Raw genomic sequence first — 19,387 nt, forward strand, 5'->3', positions numbered from 1 at the left:
TTAGATTGACAGATAGTAAAAAACTGACATTGATAAACGTAGGATAGGATAAAATAAAGAAGACTATGTTGAAAAAGATAGACGGGAATTTAGATTGATAAAGAGATAGAAAAATATTGACATGGATAGATAAATAATAGGATGAGATAGAAAAGATGGTATCGAAAAACATAGACGTGAATTTAGATTTACAAAGAGATAGACTGGGATACATTTTCGCTATCTCTTCATATCATAAAAATTTAAATTTATTCAAAAACACAGGATTTCTATATCTTTTTACTTTATTGTTTAACTTTAAAATCAATAAAATTCTTACCAATAAACGATCACAGAACAGGAGTTAAAAAACAGCTTAAATATATTACAATTCGTTTTCAACTGAATCGGTGAAACTGGAAATGTTGTATCCTGCCTTCCCAGATTTATCACGAACCGCGGTAGTCACGACTAGATACTGCTAACTACTGCAAAAACATTTAACGAGGGTCATGCGTGGCAATCTTTAGTCAAGAGTGTATCAACGATTTTATTTCACAAAAGAGAATTAAAAAAAATTGTACAAACATTTATGAAACGGAGCTTTTTATATTTTCTTGGCGGATATTGTTATTAAAAAAAGAAAAAACTTCATTTTTTGAATTATAAAAGATTAAATCGAATTTATATTAAATACCGTTGCGAAGACGGATGCATTCACTATGAATTATTTTTTTTGCTCGAGCACAAATTAATTTGCTTTTGAATTAATGAATGAATGTATCAAATGTCAAAACATCGACAACTGTAATTTGATTTTGAATTCTCTTCTGTTAAAGCTCCTTCGGCTTTTCATCACGTATCTCGTGCTTCCCTCTCGATTTTGACGAAAATGCGAACTTTTCTACATTATGTTGAACTATATTATATCAAATGTATATTATATTCATATATGTACCTTAGTCTGGGGCTGCTTATTCCGATATTTAAAAACAAAAAATTTATTTTTGAGCATTACTGTAATGTTTGTTTCCTATTTTGCATTAAATGTTATTCCTAACTACTCTGAAAAATGTATATCATTTCAATAAATGTATATTATTACAATTCATATAATATGCTTTGGGATTGAAACCAAAGTATTTTTATTGTCTTCTTTCGACAATTTAAAGAAGTGCGCATCCTGTTAAAAAAAAAGAATTGTTATTAAACATTTTATTGCAACTTGTGGCGTTTTTCTATCAGTTTAATTCATTTATGTTCAATGTTATTTTTTACTATTCAAAATTTAAAAAAAAATAAAAATTTAAGTCGCTATTAATTAATTAAGAATGGCCATTGAAAGTTCGTCAATAGATTTAATCCACGCGTCTCGAAGACGCGAACAAATCTATCATACACATATATGTTGTAATATCGGTTGTATTTCAAATTTAAAAAAAAGTTTTTCTCATATAGAGAAAGGAAACAATATATTTTTTAAAATTATAAATCGGTTTTACGATCAGTTAATATCAATGAAAAGAATTTTTTCCCTTCAGTTGCAATAGCGGTTTTCAAAACTTTTCTATTAAAAATTAAAAAATTGCTTTTTATTTTAAAAGTTTTTTCGAATAATTTAATTTTAAAGGTTTATAATTTTCAAAAATTGCATTTTGAGAGGAAAAATTACGAAAAATTAATTTTTTTATCTCAGACAAATTTGTGGCATCAATTTAAATTTTTTTTAATGTAATACAAATTTTAAATTCTAAAATTTAAGCAGATTTGACTTTGAAACATTCAATGTACTTTAAAGTGGTATCAAATTAAAAATTATTACATTCTCATCATTTATGAATGAGAAAGTATTAGAATTGTCGGAAATTTCACAACACACTTTTTCAACAGATCTCCGCGTTTCGAGACCCCCTGAATCCGAAAATCAGGTTTTCACGATGGCGTCTGTCTGTCTGTCCGTTCGGCCGCCCGTAAACACGATAACTCTCGAAAAAATGAAGGAATCAAATTCATCTTTGGAACACTTTTTTTAGGTCATAAAGAAAGGACGAGTTCGTGAACCAGCCATTTTTGATAAAAATTCAAAAAGTGAGCGCATTTTGAAAATTTTTAAGACAACTTTTTTCTGAATTTAAAAATTCTATGTACGAATATTTATAGTATTAAAAAAAAACAATTTATCCTCATGACTTTTTTCGATAAAAAGAAAATTCTCAGAGTTATAGCGTTTTCAAAATTTTTTTAATCAACCGAAAATAAAAATTTGAAGCCGAAAAACGCACGATATGAAAAAAAGTCAAGACAAGAAAAACTTTTCTTTTTGAAAGCCCTACAAGATTATCATAACCAATTTTTGAATTTTCTTCAAAAATCGAAAATTCAAATTTTGATTGCACAAAAAAATAATCGAAAATAAAAAAATCCATTTTGTGGGCAAACTATGCAGGATACGAAAAAAGATGAATTAAGAAAAATGGTTATCCCAAAAAAGATCTAAAATTTCGTTAAGAATCACTTCTTGATAGGACGCGTACTTTTTGTTTTATTCGTGAAAAATAACGTTGAAAAAAAAATAAAATAAAAAAAAAAATGTGTGGAAAAACGACGAAAGTTACGAGAAAAAAATCCAACAACAGCTGTTTACAAATGTCTGTCGGAAATGGAGCGCGCAGCGCGTGTGTCACGATGAGAATGTGTACCTTAAAGCCTAAAGAGCTTTGAGGAACTTAATATTTGACTATACTTAATTAAGTAGACAATTCAGAATATGAAGACGCATATAAATACTGTCATCTGAAAGAGATCTTTTTAATAAAGTTTTTTTCAAGCATTTCAAATGTAAAGAATAAATATCCGAGCGCGAAGCGCGAGGTGTAATTATGTAATTATGTATTATGTAATTATATTATTTCGCGCGCCCTAGGCGCGCTCAAACTTGCGAGCCACGCGCGGAACGTGCCATGAGAATGTGCCCGCGAAGCGGGCAGATTTTTTTTATTTAAAAGCGCGAATGCAATTTCAATTCCTTTGAATTTTAAGTAATCAATTTTTAAAGTTTTCAATTTTTTCTATATTCGAAATTTTATTCTGAAATAATTTTATTTACAGATTCTCGATTTGAAAAAGCTCCTAAATTTTGAACGCCTTGAATTCATTTTTCACATCTTATTTTTATTATTATTAGTATTTTTTAAATTATTGAATCTTATTACTGTGGAAAACATTTATTTGTGAACAATTATCGACAAATTGCTTAGTTAAAATACTTTAAATAAAATACTTTGTTTTTCAAGCTCTGTCAAGTTACACTAGAAAAAGGGTTCTCCGAGCCCTTCCATCTGGGATTTTATTTCAAAGGGGTCATTAATTTCCTCTCAGTTTCATGTCGAAAAAAAATTGGTAGATCTTGAGAAAGGTCAGGCGATCCTGGGTCACGCTGCACCAGTGGATTGTGGAGACCTCTGGCATAGGCAATAAAAAGTACATTTTACTCCCGAGGGAGTGAAAAGTGACGTTAGATGTGAATAAAGAAAATTATACATCTATGAGCTTGCATTTTACGATTATCAGCCAACTCACCGTAAAAACTAGAAGGAGATTTTGATTGTAGATAATAGAATTTTGCGGTAATTTATGGAAAGTTACCATATATAATTGATCAAATTACCGTAAATGACCAAAAATTTCCCGAAATTTCTAAAAATAATTTTCCGGAAATTTATAGACATTTTTAAATTGAAATTTTTGCCAATTTATGGTAAGTTACCATAAATTAACTGTAATGCTACCATAAATTACCAAAAATGTATAAAATTGAATTTTGGAAAGTTTATTGTTATTTACCACATTTACCTGTAAAATTACCATAAATTTCTGGAAATTTATAGACTTTCAAATTGAATTTTGGGCAATTTATTGTAAGTTAAAATAAATTACCTGTAAATTTACCATAAAGGAATGAAAATTTTCGCATCTCGAAGATGCGAATAAATACACTCAATATAGGATTGTTTTAATTCAAATATAAAAAAAATCATAAAAACAGGATAAGCCATTTTTTGAAATCTCATAAATCGGTACTAGTTTTATTTGGAATATCAAAAAAGTTATTCTCATATAAAAAAGTTAAATTTTTAAAAAAATCTGAACTAATAAAAATGGCCATGTAGCTCAAAATCTTGTAACACCTGGATATCCATCGTAGATCTAATTCGTCAAAATTTGATCCTCTCTTTTATTTTTCGTGATATGGTGAACAGAAAAGTTTATACTTTGGAATTTTCTAACCCGTATTTTCGAGCTCTTGCGGTCGAATTATATCCAAATGTGTCAAAAAAGTGGATTTGAAATTTGTGATATTTCAAGTAATTGGATAGATTTTTCTTCCAAAACTTTATAAAATTCCCGTTAAAAATAAATTAAATAATAAATGAAAATATAAATAAATGTAAATAAAAATAAAAACATAATTAAAACTAATAAAATAATAAATTTAATCCCGGTTTTCTCCGAACTTCAAAAATTCATTATACCAGTTTATAGATAATTTAACATTTTTTCTGTGAATTTCCAAAAATCATAAAACTGTAAAAATATAATGATGAAAGTATGTGCAGAAATCGCTGGGAAAATAAGAAGCGAGAATTGAATCTGAATCCAGTTGTTTTGAACCTACAAAAAAAAAGAATTATGATTTAGAAATGTATTCATGTATTTTAAATTGATACATTTGACTGTTTTACAATTCTTGGACGACCTATTTTAAGAAAAAATTAACAACATAATGATTTCTAACATATCAATATATCATCTCGCAAAAATAACTCTTGAGAATTTTTTAAACTTATTTCTTTCTTGCCTATTTTTGATAAACTGTGTCAGTTCAGTTTTCAAAAAATACAAACAAAAATTCTTTAATATATTTTTTTCGAATCTAATTAAGATTTCCCCATTTTTAAATCATTTACGATATTCAATACCATTAAATATTTTTCAAATTCGTAAATCGAATTTAAAACAAAATCGAATGCAGTGGAAATGCGTTTTTTTTTATATTTATAGGAACTGAGAAACGGGTTTCTGATTATTGGATTTCGTTTTTTTGTTTCGGTTATTTTAGAAAAGCACTTTAAAGTCCATTTTCACTACACTTGATTTATTTATAATGCGATTTAATACTACAAGAAAGCAGCTTTAAATAAATGAAGAATCGTAAATTATTGTAAAATAGGTCAATTTCAATTATATCATAAAAATCAAAATATTAAAAATAAATTAATGAACACTTGCGCAATATTAGAATATATTTATCAAAAATAGCCAACGAATAACAGGATGAAAAAAATTGTTTTCATACGAGATTGATAAAACTTGACAATCTCAATATTAAAATTGTCTCCAAAATTACTAAAGAACCTCAAATAGAAGAAGTACGTCTATATTTAATAAGTACATATAATATTTTATCAGTCAAACACCTTACAATAACAAATTTTTAGATCGATGTCAATATAAAAAAATGTATAACTACCTATATTATATAAAATGTGGATACGAAAATAGTAATATATAATTCTAAATCTCAAAATACGATAAGTAGGTAAAAATAGAATATATCTATAGAAAAGTAAACAATCTTTTCAAACAATTTTTCTTAAAAACTGTAGTTAATTCTACTTAAAATTTACTTTCATTGGTTAATAAAATGGCACTTAATGATTATATCTTCTGTCCAGTGATACATTGGAAAAGTATATTATTACTGTTATTTCTGAATCAATATATAACTCTTACCAATAAATGATCACAAAACAGAAGCGAAAAAATAGTAAGCAAAAATATATTGTGACTTATAGCTGTTGCTGCTGATGTCCTCGCAGATGTTATCCCGTCAGATACTCGAATTTCGTAGTGATTTATTTCTGTTCCGGAAGGAGAATCCATCCAAGATAAAGTGAACTTTTCTTTTAAATCCAATCCCAAATTTTTCACAAATAGATACTGCAAAAAATAATTTTTCATAGTACGAAGCTATTCAAATAATTCGCTATTTTTATTAAACAATCGAATCAATTAATTAATATTTGTATTTAAGAAAACTTTGAAAAAATTATATTACAAGCTACTCTTGAACATATTAACACCGTAGTTTAATTAAATAAATAATACTGAAAGCCTTATTAATAGTTTCTTGATTTTGTCTCTAAATTTCATGAATTGGAATAATAATACAAATTTTTATTTTATATTCTTATACTTAAAATGCAGTGCATATTTAAGATAAATTCGAATATTGACACGTGACATAGGGAACTTCAAAATTTATTTAATTAACATAGGGAAATTTTGAATTTTCGAAAAATTGAACTCATGTTCCAGGGTTTCTTCGAAACGTGCCAAGTTTCTAGGGATTTAAGAGGAGTGTCTTTGAAATAAAACTATGCCAAAAAAATTACATTTTTACGTATTATTGTTACTTTTTAGCAATTTCCGTCTTTTTTTTAATACAAATTATTACTGATTGGCAATTTGAATGTTTACCATGACTTTTAAAACCATTTTCAAGTGTTTAAACAAATGTAAATTGTTTAAACAATTTTGTAGAAATTGTTGATGTAAATTGTTGGCTTAAAAAAAATATATAATTAAAAAAGGTTTTCATTAACGAACCTGTCTGTCCCTAATGTCAATATTGGTTTTTTTCCAAATTATCTGACAATGCAATATTTGAGGACTAGCGTGCACTTTGAAGAATACTTAAAAATTATTGCCATCTACAACAATTTTGATAATTTCTAATGGAATTCTATTTTGTTTAAATTAAAATTTACAAAAATGTATTTTCACAGACAAAGCCTTTAATTATATAAATTTTAAAAAATAGGTAAATTCAGTACATTTTAATTAGACACACAAACAAAACACAACAAAAATCCACTAAATATTGTGAAACTACAATATTTCTTTGGCAAATTTATTTCAGTATAAAATTGATTTAAAGTATATTTGTCTAATATACAACAATTTGCAAATGTATAAGATTCCTTACAATTTATAATAATATTTTGCGTACAAACAGATTATTTGAAAAATAACAAAAAAGGAATGAAATAATAAAAAAATTAATTTAATTACATATATGTCACTGAAAAAATTATTTGTAAAGAACTTTTTTCGATTGAAAATTTTTTCTTTGAATAAAAAATTGGTAACAAAACTTTTTCGAGTACATTTGTATTGTATTCTCCTCAATTGTACTTCGTTAAAAGAAAATAATGTTTTAAGATTACTGCAAGATTTATCAATAGTTCTAAACAAAATTAAAACAAAATTAAAATTTAAAACCAAGAAATTTTGTTGTTTTTATTAGTTCACAACTAAGATATTAATAAAAAAATAATGTTTTCAATTGTAAAACTGCATACCTACAAGATATTTCGTACTTTTCACAGATTTAATAAAATCACTGATGAAGGCCACCAATGTGTAACGAATCGTTTGAAACAACTTAATAAGTTTCAATTCACCTGACCTTAAAGCCAACAACTTACATCAACAATTTATACGAAATTTATTTTTGTGGATCAATATAATACCCCCAGCGATTATTATTTAAACAATGATTTATTCCCCAAAAATTAAAAAATAATCGTATTTTCTTATTGAAATGCAATATTTTGTCATTGTTTGGAGTAGTAAATGTTTTTAAAACATTATGTAATTTTTTAAACATTTAATTATTGTTTATTTTCAAAATTTCTAAAAATTGAGCGAGGGATATCCACTTTTTTCAAATTGGTATCCTATTCTACATTTTGCTGAATAATTACATAATTTTGATACATTTTTTCTAATGTTTAACAAAAGTCTATTTGTTTAAACAACTTTTATTTGCTCAAGCAGATATTTCTCGATAAATAAAAAAATGAAATAAAACAGAAGACATAAAATTAATTACAATTTTAAAAGTATTTTTGGAAATTTAATTATTTACACATTATATTTATTTAAACCAACTATATTTGTTTAAACAGTTAAAAATTGGTAAATTTCTTAATTATTTACACTTTACAATCAGAAACATAATTGTATGTGTTCTATTTCATTATATTTTTTCAGTTATCGAAAAAAACTGCTTAAGAAAAAAAAGATTGTTTAAACAAATAAAATCTTTATAAAACATTAAAAGAAATGTATCAAAATTATGTAATTATTCAAAAAAACGTAGCCTAGGATACTAATTTAAAAAGAAAGTTGATATCTCTGGCTCAATGTTTAGCAATTTTTAAAATAGACAATAAATAATTATTTCAATAATTAAATAATGTTTTTAGAAAAAGTTACTATTCCAGACAATGACAAACAATTGCATTTGAATTAAAAAATGCGATTCTTTTTTTACATTTTTTGGAAATAAATAATTGATTACAAAATTTACATTTATTTAAACAATTCAAAATTGTTTAGAAAGTCATGGTAAATATTCAAATTGCCCAAGTGGGAACTATATTAAATTAACATTAAATCGCTTCAAATTCGTAACTTTTCAAGCAAAAATATTGCATTTTCTAAAAGATAGATGAATTTTTTCAACAAATTTGGGAATTTTCAATAAAAAGGATTAATTTTCTACCAAAAAGATGACTTTAAAAAAAAAATGAATTCTCAATCAAATAATTGTATTTTCATCTGAAAAATATCAATTTTGAACCAAATAGTTTCATTTTGAACTAAAGAATATCAGTTTTAAACCAAATATAAAATAGATAAATTTTTAGTTAAAAAAATTAATTTTGCACACAAAAAACTGCAATCACAAAAGAGTAACGCCAAACAGATAAATTTTCAAAATAAATAATGAATATATAACTCGAATACTTGTTTTTTTTTCAACCATGAAGATGACTTTTCAAATAAAAAAGAAAAATATTCAACCAAGAATGGAATAGATCAATTTTTAATTAAAAATTAATGTTGAACTAAGCAGATGATTTTTCAAGTAAAATGATTAGAATATTCAGTTGGAACTGTTACATTTTTGGTTTCAAAATATTATATTTTCAACAGCAACAAAAAACGAATCAAAAAAATCTATTTACGTTTTCAAACAAAGTGATGTATTTTCAAAATGGAATTTCAGAAAATGGAATATTTTAGAGCAGAACAATATTTGAGTAGAATTTGATTGGGCAAAAGGGTTTAATTTTGAATCTATTAATTTGTTAACAATTTTGTTACGTTAAAATCTGTGGAATGTTTAATGTTAAATATCAGAAAAAAAGATTGATAATAATATTTTTCCCCTTCAATGAAATAAAAATGTTAAAAAGAAGAAATGGCCTCTTCCAATTCAACAAAAAAGGAATATAACCAACATTTTTTCCCTTCCAAGTCAATTGAATTGTAAAAAATAAAAAAATAATCCTTTTTTTCAATGTATAAAATATTCAAAACCAATATTTCCTCCTTCCAACTCGATAAATATCTTAAAAATACAGAATATCTTTCGCACAATTCTTCCGAAATTAAAAACTACAATTTCCTCGTTTCCAGATTAAGAAAAATGCTAAAAATACAAAACATGCTCGTGTTCAATTCAATGAAAATGTAAAAACCAAAAAAGTTCCTCTTCCAACTTAGAATTGTGAAAGCCAAATGTTTTTTTTATACATCAATCCTTTTAGTTGAATTATTTTTATTTCAAATTGTAAATTAATTCAACACTTTCACTTACAAATTACAAATTTTTTAAATGGAACAATTAAAATAGTAAATTTTTTAATTATGATCTTGGTATTTATTGAAATTATGTTTATAAATTGTAGTTTAATAATTTCCCCGAGCATATTAAGGCTTTTTTAGTAAAGAAATGCGCTAGAAAAAATTATATTGCATACCAAAATCAAATGTTTTTAAATTCGCTGTATTTCCAATTACAATTCCTGGATCTTAGCGATTTTTTCCAGTCACTAGAATGTTTTTAAGTGCTCGAAAAAAATATTCTCTTATTTAAACAGATTTTGAAATTTTATTCCGAAAACAGGGGAGAAATTATCTCCTAGAAAATGATTGATTAAAAAAAAAAAATGAAAGTCCAGAAAATTAAAAAAACCGCAAATGAGAAAATTTTTTAATATTTTTTTTTGCATGAGCGGGTAACCAAGCTGCATATTCATCGATGCCTTAGGCTATATTTTCACGTTGTAGCGATTTTTAAAATTATTTAACCTATTTTTATCTACATCACTTTTTTAATTGAAAAAGAGTAAATAAATCTGTAAATTTATAAATAATATTGAAGTGTTGTTCAAAACATATTTTAGAGAATATTCAATTTACTCACAGACGGTTCTTTGTTGTAATGGAACTGATCCTTTGAAATTTCCTTGTCATTAACCAATACCCTGCTTATTCCTTTCACTGCCAATCCCATAACTTGAATTCTTGCTAAATCCATTTTTTCGGCAAACGATCCTTTGACTGCTTTATTAACAAGAGTATTATTTTTTACTGTAAATCTCAACCAGCGATATTGCCCTTTTTCGATGGAATCTAGAAGTACAAAGAGAATATTTTGATTTACAGATTTTTTTTCAGCTTTCCAATCCGGTATTAAAATTTAATTATTACGTATTTTTATCTACAAACCTAAGCTGTCGCCATCATCCCAATATAATTCTCCTTTAGCAGTTTTCTCATCATCCAAGGCAATCAATAATCCAAACTGATTTTTTCGACTCGCTGTAGTAGTCTGAGAAGCTCGTTGCATTGGCAAAATTGATCCACCACGTACCAATAAAGGAATCGTATCCAAAGGAGCTTCTAGAGTCATATTCTGTCCAGTTGATATTATGGATTCATTCGTGTAGAATTTATACCATTTACCACGAGGAATATATGCATCAACTTTTTCGTTTTTATCCGATGTCTAGCAATTGAAATCAAATGTAAAAATTAAATGTTAAAACATCAGTTAAGGGTTTCAGTTTTCAGAAAATTAATTCAGGGTGTCTACTAAGTTTCGACTACCAAATTCCCGGTTTTCCTCCTATTTTTCTTATTAAAGTTTTTCCATTTTCTCAGTGAATTAAAAGAGGATGGCCGTTTTAATCGAAGAAAAAATTCCCGGTCATTTCCCGGTTCGCAAACAATGAAATTTAAAAAATCAAACTATATTCTAAACATTTTTCCATATAAAGTGATAAACAATAAACAACAAATTTAAGCATTCAAAATGGAACCCTTGAATTTCAAACTTAAAAATTGAAGTTTAAAAGTTGTTCAATTCAAAAATTGTGTATTCAAATGGTCAAAAATGTACACGTACCAAATGGAAGGTACTAAAACTTCTCAATTAAACCATGTTAAATTAAATGCAAATAAACTGAAAAATTTAGAACTTTTATCAATTCTAGAGTTTAAAGATTCAGATTAACCCATTAACGACTAAAGCTATCAATTTTATAACATGAGTTTGACCGCCTAATTTGTGGGTATAACAAAACAATACATAGATCAAAAGTACTGTTCCTTATGTTCGAATCCCTGGTCAAAATTCGAATACTTTGACTTCAAAATTAAATATGGCGGTTTTTGTATACAAAAATAGTGAAAAATGTTTGATTTTTTTTAGACATATAACGCTTTAATATTTTTAAATTTCTTCAACCATCGGTGCACAAAACTCTTAAACTTGAACCGAGAATTTTTCTATATATGTTTTTTCTTCCAAAATGGCGGGCAAAATGCAAAAATGTCCCAAAAACTGTTTTTTATTTACATCATCGTTGTTTTCTCAAAAACTTCTAAGTTTAAAAAAAAGTTCCATGGAATAACCATGTCTTGAAATTAACCATAGAACACCAAGACATTTTTTTAGATTTTTTAGAGAAAATTTTTGATATTTTAAAAAATCAAAATTTTGAAATTTGCAAAAAAAAATTTCAAAAAATCTGAAAAAATTCAAGAATATTATTTGACTAATTCTAAGACATTTTTATTCTTGGAAAATTAGTACCAGAGCCTATAGATTTTGGGAAATAATTGATCAAACTTCATGCGAATTCTTTTCTAAAAATTCTAAATTTTTTCTAAAAAATTTAAAAACGTTTCATAGTGTTCTATGGTTAATTTCAAGACATTTTTAATCTATGGAACTTTTTTTTAAGCTTTGAAGTTTTTGAGAAAAACAAAGATGATGGAAAAAAACAGTTTTTGCGACATTTTTGAATTTTGTCCGCCATTTTGGAAGAAAAAACATATATAGAAAAATTTTCGGTTAAAGTTTAAGAATTTTGTGCACTGATGGTTGAAGAAATTTTAAGATATTAAAGCGTTATATGTCTAAAAAAAACTCAAACATTTTTCTCTATTTTCGTATGTAAAAACCGCCATATTTAATTTTGAAGTAAAAATATTCGAATTTTGACCACGGATTCGAATTTATCTGACCCAAAAACATAAGGAACAGTAATTTTGATCTATTTATTCTTTTGTTATACCCATAAATTTTGCGGTCAAACTCATGTTATAAAATTGATAGCTTTGTTCGTTAATGGGTTAAGTCCTAAAAATATTAATCCACGTTAACATTTTCATAAGTCTAAATTAAAGAATCAAGGAATGCACTTTAAAAATTATATTATTTTCAGTAATTTGAAGCTAGACACTTTAAAAATTGAAAAATAATTTTTTAAAAGTTTTGAAAAGATTCGAATTAAATTTAGAACATGAAATCATTTCAAATGCTTTCAGCCGATTTAAAATAAAATGTAGATTTTTGCAGATTTCAAACAAAAAATTAAAATTTTTTAAAAGAATTTTGAAAGACTTCAAAAGAATAAAAAAATTTCTTAAGATTCTTAGAAATATTGAAAATCATTTTTCACTTTGAAAAATTTTAAACAAGATTTTAAGAGAATAAAGAAATAATTTCAAGTTTTAAATTAATTTTGAATCATTTAAAAACTTCCAAATATTTCTCAAAATTACTCAAATTTCTTCTACAAATAATAAGTGTTCAACTGTTATTTTTGCGTCAAGATTTAACAATTTCACTTAAAAATTAAATACTTTTTGGTTTCAATTTACTCGTCTTAAGTGAACCATGAAGTATTGCTAAATATTAAATACTTATTCTTCTTCTACATTAAGAAATTTCAGATTAAATTGGATACAAATTAAATAATTTAGACTCACAATATTTTAAATCTAATAAAAACCTTTAGAGTCTAAAATATTTAATTTGTATCCCATTTAATTTGAAATTTCTTAATGTACAAAAAGACTAAGTATTTAATATTTAGCAATACTTCACGGTTCACTTAAGATGAGTAAATTGAAACCAAAAAGTATTTAATTTATAAGTGAAATTGTTAAATTTTGACGCATAAATAACAATTGAACACTTATTATTTGTAGAAAAAATTTGAGTAATTTTAAGAGATATTTAGAAGTTTTTAAAAGATTAAAAATTAATTTAAAACTTGAAATTATTTCAAGTAATTGAAATGAAGTGTGTTAAGATATTTTCAGAACTTCTAAATATATTTTTTAATTAATCTAAACTTTCCTACAATTTTGGAAAATCCTGCAAATTAAAAAAAATCCTTAAAATCTTCCATGTTCTTCTTTGATAATTTTTTTAATCTCTTAAAATCTTGTTAAACTATCTGTTATAATAATGTTTCAAAGTGAAAAATCATTTTCAATTTTCCTAAGAATCTCAAGAAACTTTTTTATTCTTTTGAAGGGTTTCCAAATTCTTTAAAAAAAATTCTAAACTTTTTGCATGAAATCTGCAAAAATCTACATTTTATTTTAAATTTGGCTGTAAGCATTTCAAATGGCTTTTTAAATGGCTAAAAAAACCCTGAAACTCTGAATTAAAAATATATTATTGATAAATCATGAAAATTTTTATTTAAAAATAAAATTATTGGAATAAATGATATATTAGTTTCAATTCTTATTAATATTGTCGTATTGAAAGAGTTACAATCTGGAAATTCTCAAATTTTGAACGCATCTAGAAATGTTTGGTCAAATCAATTATTGTAAAGATTTTTACACTTAGAGAGTACAGATCTATTTTTAAAATAATGTATTTATATTTACAGTTGATGAAATAAAACTGTTCTTTATCAAAAATTTTCAACTTCAAATGCTTTTAATTTTTAATTGTTTAAATCTTCAAAATTGCAATTTAATTATTTTTTAAAAGGTTAAAATCGAACTTCGGCATATTTTTTTCTGAAAATTTGATTTTAATAACTTCTAATTTTTTAAGCCTTTGAAACTGCATTTTAAAATTCTTTAAATTAAAATATATGCTTTTAAAACTTAGAAATCTAAAATGGAAAATTTTTGAAGTAAAAGATTTTCGAATTAAGGATTCTAAACTAAATGATATAATAATTTTTAAAAATCACAATTTGAAAAATTATTTAAAAAACGGTTGAAATCAAAATTGGACAACATTTTTATTCTAAATTTTTTTTTAAATTCCCGGTCAAAAAATAAATTCAGTCATTTCCTGGTTTCCCCGGTCTCATAAAATTCCCGGTCATTTCCCGGTTTCCCGGTCGAGCAGCCACCCTGTAAAAGTAACATGTTCATGTTTGCCGCAAAACGCAAACCTTTCCTTTCATTCATCACGCTCATTCTGAATATTCTTTAACACAACAGAGCAGAACATTGTAAAATAAATGAATTTTGAAACAAATACTTAAATTTTACACTAAAGAATATCCATTTTTTACGAAAAATGGAATAGTTAAACTTTCACTTGAAGAAATTAATTTTCAACGACAAAAAAAATGGGTTTTCAACAAACTAGTTCCATTCAACTAAAGTGATGAATTTTCAAATAAAATTATGAATCTTCAACTGGAATAGTTACATTTTAAACAAAAAAAATTACTTTTCAACTAAAATGATGAATATCTAATTAAAACAGTTGAATTTCCAACCAAAAAGATGAATTTTTAAACAAGATTAATTTTCTACCAAAATATTCATGAATTTTAAACGAAATAGTTGGATTTTTAATGAGAGAAGGCACATTTTCAACCAAATAGTTGAATTTTGAACTAAAAAAATAATAATTTTCAACTGAAAATGGAATAGTAATATTTTTAGTAAAAAAAAATTAATAATAATTTAAGCCAAACATAATAGTTTTCAAAAAAAAAATTAACTTCGACGAAAAAGGAGAAATTGTCAAATAAAAGTTAAATACTTAAACTTTTAGTTGAAAAAATTAATGTTTCACAAAAAGATGAATTTTCAAGAATAAATGTGTAATTTGCAATTAAAATAAGTTTAAAAAACACTTTTAGCAAAAAAAAAATAACTTTCAACAAGAAAAACTAACTTGAAAAAAATTATTACATTTTCACACAAAGTAATGAATTTTCAAATAAAATTGAAAATATTGAACTGGAATAGTTACATTTCAGACAAGAAAGATGAGTTTTTAATTGAAATGCTGAATCTTTAACTTGACTAATTAAAGTTTTGAACAAAGAACAAAAAAAGAAGTTTTCAACCAAAAAAGATCATTTTTCCACCAAAAATTGAATAATTAAATATTTAATAAAAAAACAATGTCTAATCAAATAGATGAAGTTTTCTCTAAAATTATGGAATATCCGAATGAAGTAATAGTTACATGTTCAGTTTAAAAACCAAAATAATTTTCAATAAAAACAAAAAACAAAAAAAATAGTTTAACTTTCACCCAAGTAATTTTATTTCCAACCTAAAGGATGAATTTAAAAAAAAAAAACATAAATATTTAACTTTAATATTTGAAATTTTAACCACAAAGAATTTTTTTTAATAAATTCGATTAAGTTTCAAAGAAAAATACAATTTTCTACAAAAAAAACTTAAATTATCAGCTAAAAAATTAATTTGAAAAAAAATGTTCAAAGCATAGTTAAATTTCAAACTAAAGAGTTAAATTCTCAAAGAAAATAAATTTAGTTGATATGTCAGCCAAGAAAGATTTAAATTAAAATCAAAAACAGTTGAATTCAACAAAAAAATAAGAATTTAAAAAAAAATAATTTCATCCTCAGCCAAAAAAATTGATTTCCTGCCAAACAGTTGCATTTTTAACAAAAAAGATTTAATTTTCTTGCAAAATAGATCAATTTTCAACCAAAAACATATTTTTTCATCCAAGCAGACTATATTTCTACAATAAAAAAGAATTTTCAACAAAATAGTTAATATTTCAAATAAAAATAGTTACATTTTTACATAAAAAATTAAAAGGCAACCAAAAAAATCGGATTTTCCATAAAATAGTTAAATTTAAAAAAAAAAAAAATGGTTTTGAACAAAAAATGTAAAACTTGATATCTCAACAACAAAAATACGAATTTTCAACTGAGGCTTAACTAGCAACTAATGTAGATTTTTCAGTCAACAGGGATAAAGGAATTCCACCAAACCAATTAAATTTTTACCAAAAATGACGATTTTTTAATAACAGATATTAATTTTTAACAGAATGGCTAAATTTTCAACTTAAAAGATACCCAGTAATACAAAGGTACTTGACGTATAACACTCAGTTTTCATATGTGTAATTTTGTGTACTGTGATATTTTCTAATATTTGTATACAATAATATTTTTGTAATTTGTGGCGTTGACTAAAAATGAAAACAATTAGATTAAATCTGCTTCAGACATATGTTTGGTCAATTTTTTTGATATTCTAATCGGTAAATAATTCTTTGATATCATTTTTTATGAGTTTTGTATAAACAAGTTATTAATTATTAATTATTGAAGAGTAAATGCAAAAAAATCTTTATATTATTTCATTATCACAGTTTAATTATAATTCCATTTGTTCATATTTCATGTAAAATTTACTTTATATTAAAATTATGAATATTTATTACGTTTTTTTATAACTACTCAATAATTAATCAATAACAAAGAAATTAAACATTATATTAACATTTTTCGCTCAAAACCTTCCAAAATATATTTAAAAATTTGTTACTCCAATTTTTTATAAAATTCTGCAATCTTTCAAATTTCAAAAGTTTTGCTTTAAAATCTATTAATATTCTTTTTCGAAATTGCAGTAAATCTTTAGAAATTTTTAAACGTCTTTTTAAATTTTCGGTTAAAAATTTTTTCACTCTCTTGAAAAACTTTTGAAATTCTTAAAAAGATTCTAAATTTTGTTTTTAAATCTTTCCATTTTTCATCTAAAATGATAAATCTTCATAATAAATTACTTTTTAATAAATTAGTTTAACATTTTTCAAAGAAGTTGAATTTTTAATTAAAAAGTTGAATTTTCAATTAAAAAGATGAATTTTCAACTAAAAAACATTTACATTTAAAACAATTTCAATTCATCAAACAAAGACGAATTTTTAACCAGAGTTGAATTTTTATATCGAAAATATATTTTTAATTTAAAAAAACGTATTTTTAAATGAACAAAAAAATAGTTTTAACGAAAAAGTTAAAATTTAAAAACAAAGTGATTTTAAAAAAAATTAGTTTAATTCCACCAGAAAGACTAATTTTCAACAAAGTAATTGAATCCTCAACCCAAAGAAAACATGAAATTTCTATTCCAAGAGAAGAATTTTCTAACATATTTTAAATTGACTCAAACTATTCTTAAAATTAAAAAAAATCTTTTAAAAAAAAAAAAAAAAGCCTTAACATTTTTTTCAGGTTTTTTCAAACTTTTCTTTAAAACTTTATTTTTAAAACAACAAAAAAATCATTCATAATTTTCCCAGGAATTCAAAAGAAAAATTGTTTCCAAATTCACATTTTCAAAATTGTCAAAAGTGATTTTCGGCTCGAATTTATATTTCCGGTTAAATCCCGGTTATTCCGGATTTCATTATAATTCCCGGCTGCTTCTTCGCTTAGTGACACCCTATTAATTAGAAGGCATCAATTGTGGATAAAAATATATTATTACCTCGTCCAGTACTGGAACGATCATCAAAGAACTTCCCCAAAGGAACTGCGAATCAATGCTGAACGTCTTGGAATCATTGGTAAACCTTTTGAGAGAAAACAGTAATTAGGTACCTACTTTTATAAGTGTTTAATAGGACAGAGTGAAAATAATTAAATTATTCGAATAATTCGAAGAAAGGGGAAAAAACTTGTGGGTTGACATTCTCTTTTATTACTCGAAAATTAAAAAAAGAAAAAAAGATTCTTAATGCAATTTACGATCTTACTTTATATTATAATACGGAGATATGCAAAATAGTTTCAGGAAAAAAATACAATACATTCAAAAAAGTATAATAATTCCTGTTCCCAAAATAATTAGTTATTAGACCTTTTTCAATTATTAAATTAAGCTGCTTCTGAAATTTAAAAATAAGAAGGGGAGACTAAAAAACCCCGTAAAATAAAATTTAAAAGATTCCGGAATAATAAATATTTCAGAATAATAAATTTTCCGAATTGAATATTTCCGAATTATAAAATTCCCGAACATTTTATAATATTGTCGAATTGGAAAATTCCCAAACAGTTTATAATATTGTTGAAATGGGAAATTCCCGACTCTTTATAATATTACCAAATTTAAAAAATCCCAAACTTAAACAATTAAAAAATTTATTTAGAAATATTACTTATTGATTAAAAAAAGAACAATAATATACTTTTATAAACAAATTATTTCTAATATTTAAAATGTCTACAATTATTGTTTGAATTTAAAATAACACTAGCTGAAATAAATTTTCATAAGGTAATAATTTTTTCAATTATTGTTATTTGAAATTTAAACATTAAAACTAATTTTTTTGTATAAAAATATTTAATTATTGTATTTTTAATAAATAAAAAATATTTATAAAAAAAATTTCAATTTTTAAATTCCGAAATTGTCTAATTAAGATATTTATAATTTGGCAAATTACTTCAGGGAATTTTTTCATTCGGGAACTTTTCAATTCGGCAATATTTTAACCCTTTGCGGCATGGTGGGTATACCGTATTCCCACCTTTTTTCATATCATTTTTTGTGATTTCAGAGTAGTTTTTATTGGATTTTACACAGGTTTTTTTTAATTACATGCTCGCAGGATGATAGAAAATTGAAATTTTTGTGCGAAGGGTCTAAATTTTTAAAATAATTTGTTAATACTTATAAACAAAGATTTAAAAAAGCCTTTTTTGTTGACAAAATTCATTATGGAAAAAAAATTTCATTATATCCTTATGAAAATGGGTACTTAAGGGTTTTTTGGGGTCGCTGAATACGAATCTGAACTCAGATTTTGTAAATTCAAAATGGCGGATCCAATATGGCTGCTAAAATTGGAAATATTTTTGGATTTTATCTGAAAATTGGTATACAAGGGTTTTTAGGGTCAGCGATCACGAATATGAAC

The 19,387-nt window shown here is 24.6% G+C and overlaps 2 protein-coding genes across 5 annotated transcripts in view; both read right to left on the reverse strand.

Annotated features, from left to right (window-relative positions):
• Positions 1-451, reverse strand: part of LOC117168104 (lysosomal alpha-glucosidase-like) — a 42,479-nt gene extending 42,028 nt beyond the window's left edge. For both annotated transcript variants that reach the window (XM_033353484.1, XM_033353483.1), the window contains exon 1: positions 320-451. The gene's annotated coding sequence lies outside the window, so the exon portion shown is untranslated. The remainder of the gene's footprint in view (positions 1-319) is intronic.
• A 4,282-nt stretch (positions 452-4,733) lies between these two features.
• The window catches only part of LOC117167074 (lysosomal alpha-glucosidase-like), a 30,147-nt gene continuing 15,493 nt past the window's right edge, over positions 4,734-19,387 (reverse strand). For all 3 annotated transcript variants that reach the window (XM_033351684.1, XM_033351683.1, XM_033351682.1), the window contains exons 7-10: positions 17,950-18,034; positions 10,627-10,906; positions 10,322-10,530; positions 4,734-5,979 (exon numbers count right to left, since the gene is read on the reverse strand). In XM_033351684.1, coding sequence (XP_033207575.1) covers positions 5,755-5,979; positions 10,322-10,530; positions 10,627-10,906; positions 17,950-18,034 — 799 coding nt within the window. In that variant the 3' untranslated portion in view covers positions 4,734-5,754. The remainder of the gene's footprint in view (positions 5,980-10,321; positions 10,531-10,626; positions 10,907-17,949; positions 18,035-19,387) is intronic.

The sequence above is a fragment of the Belonocnema kinseyi genome, chromosome 2, assembly GCF_010883055.1.
Source record: "Belonocnema kinseyi isolate 2016_QV_RU_SX_M_011 chromosome 2, B_treatae_v1, whole genome shotgun sequence".
NCBI lineage: Eukaryota > Metazoa > Arthropoda > Insecta > Hymenoptera > Cynipidae > Belonocnema > Belonocnema kinseyi.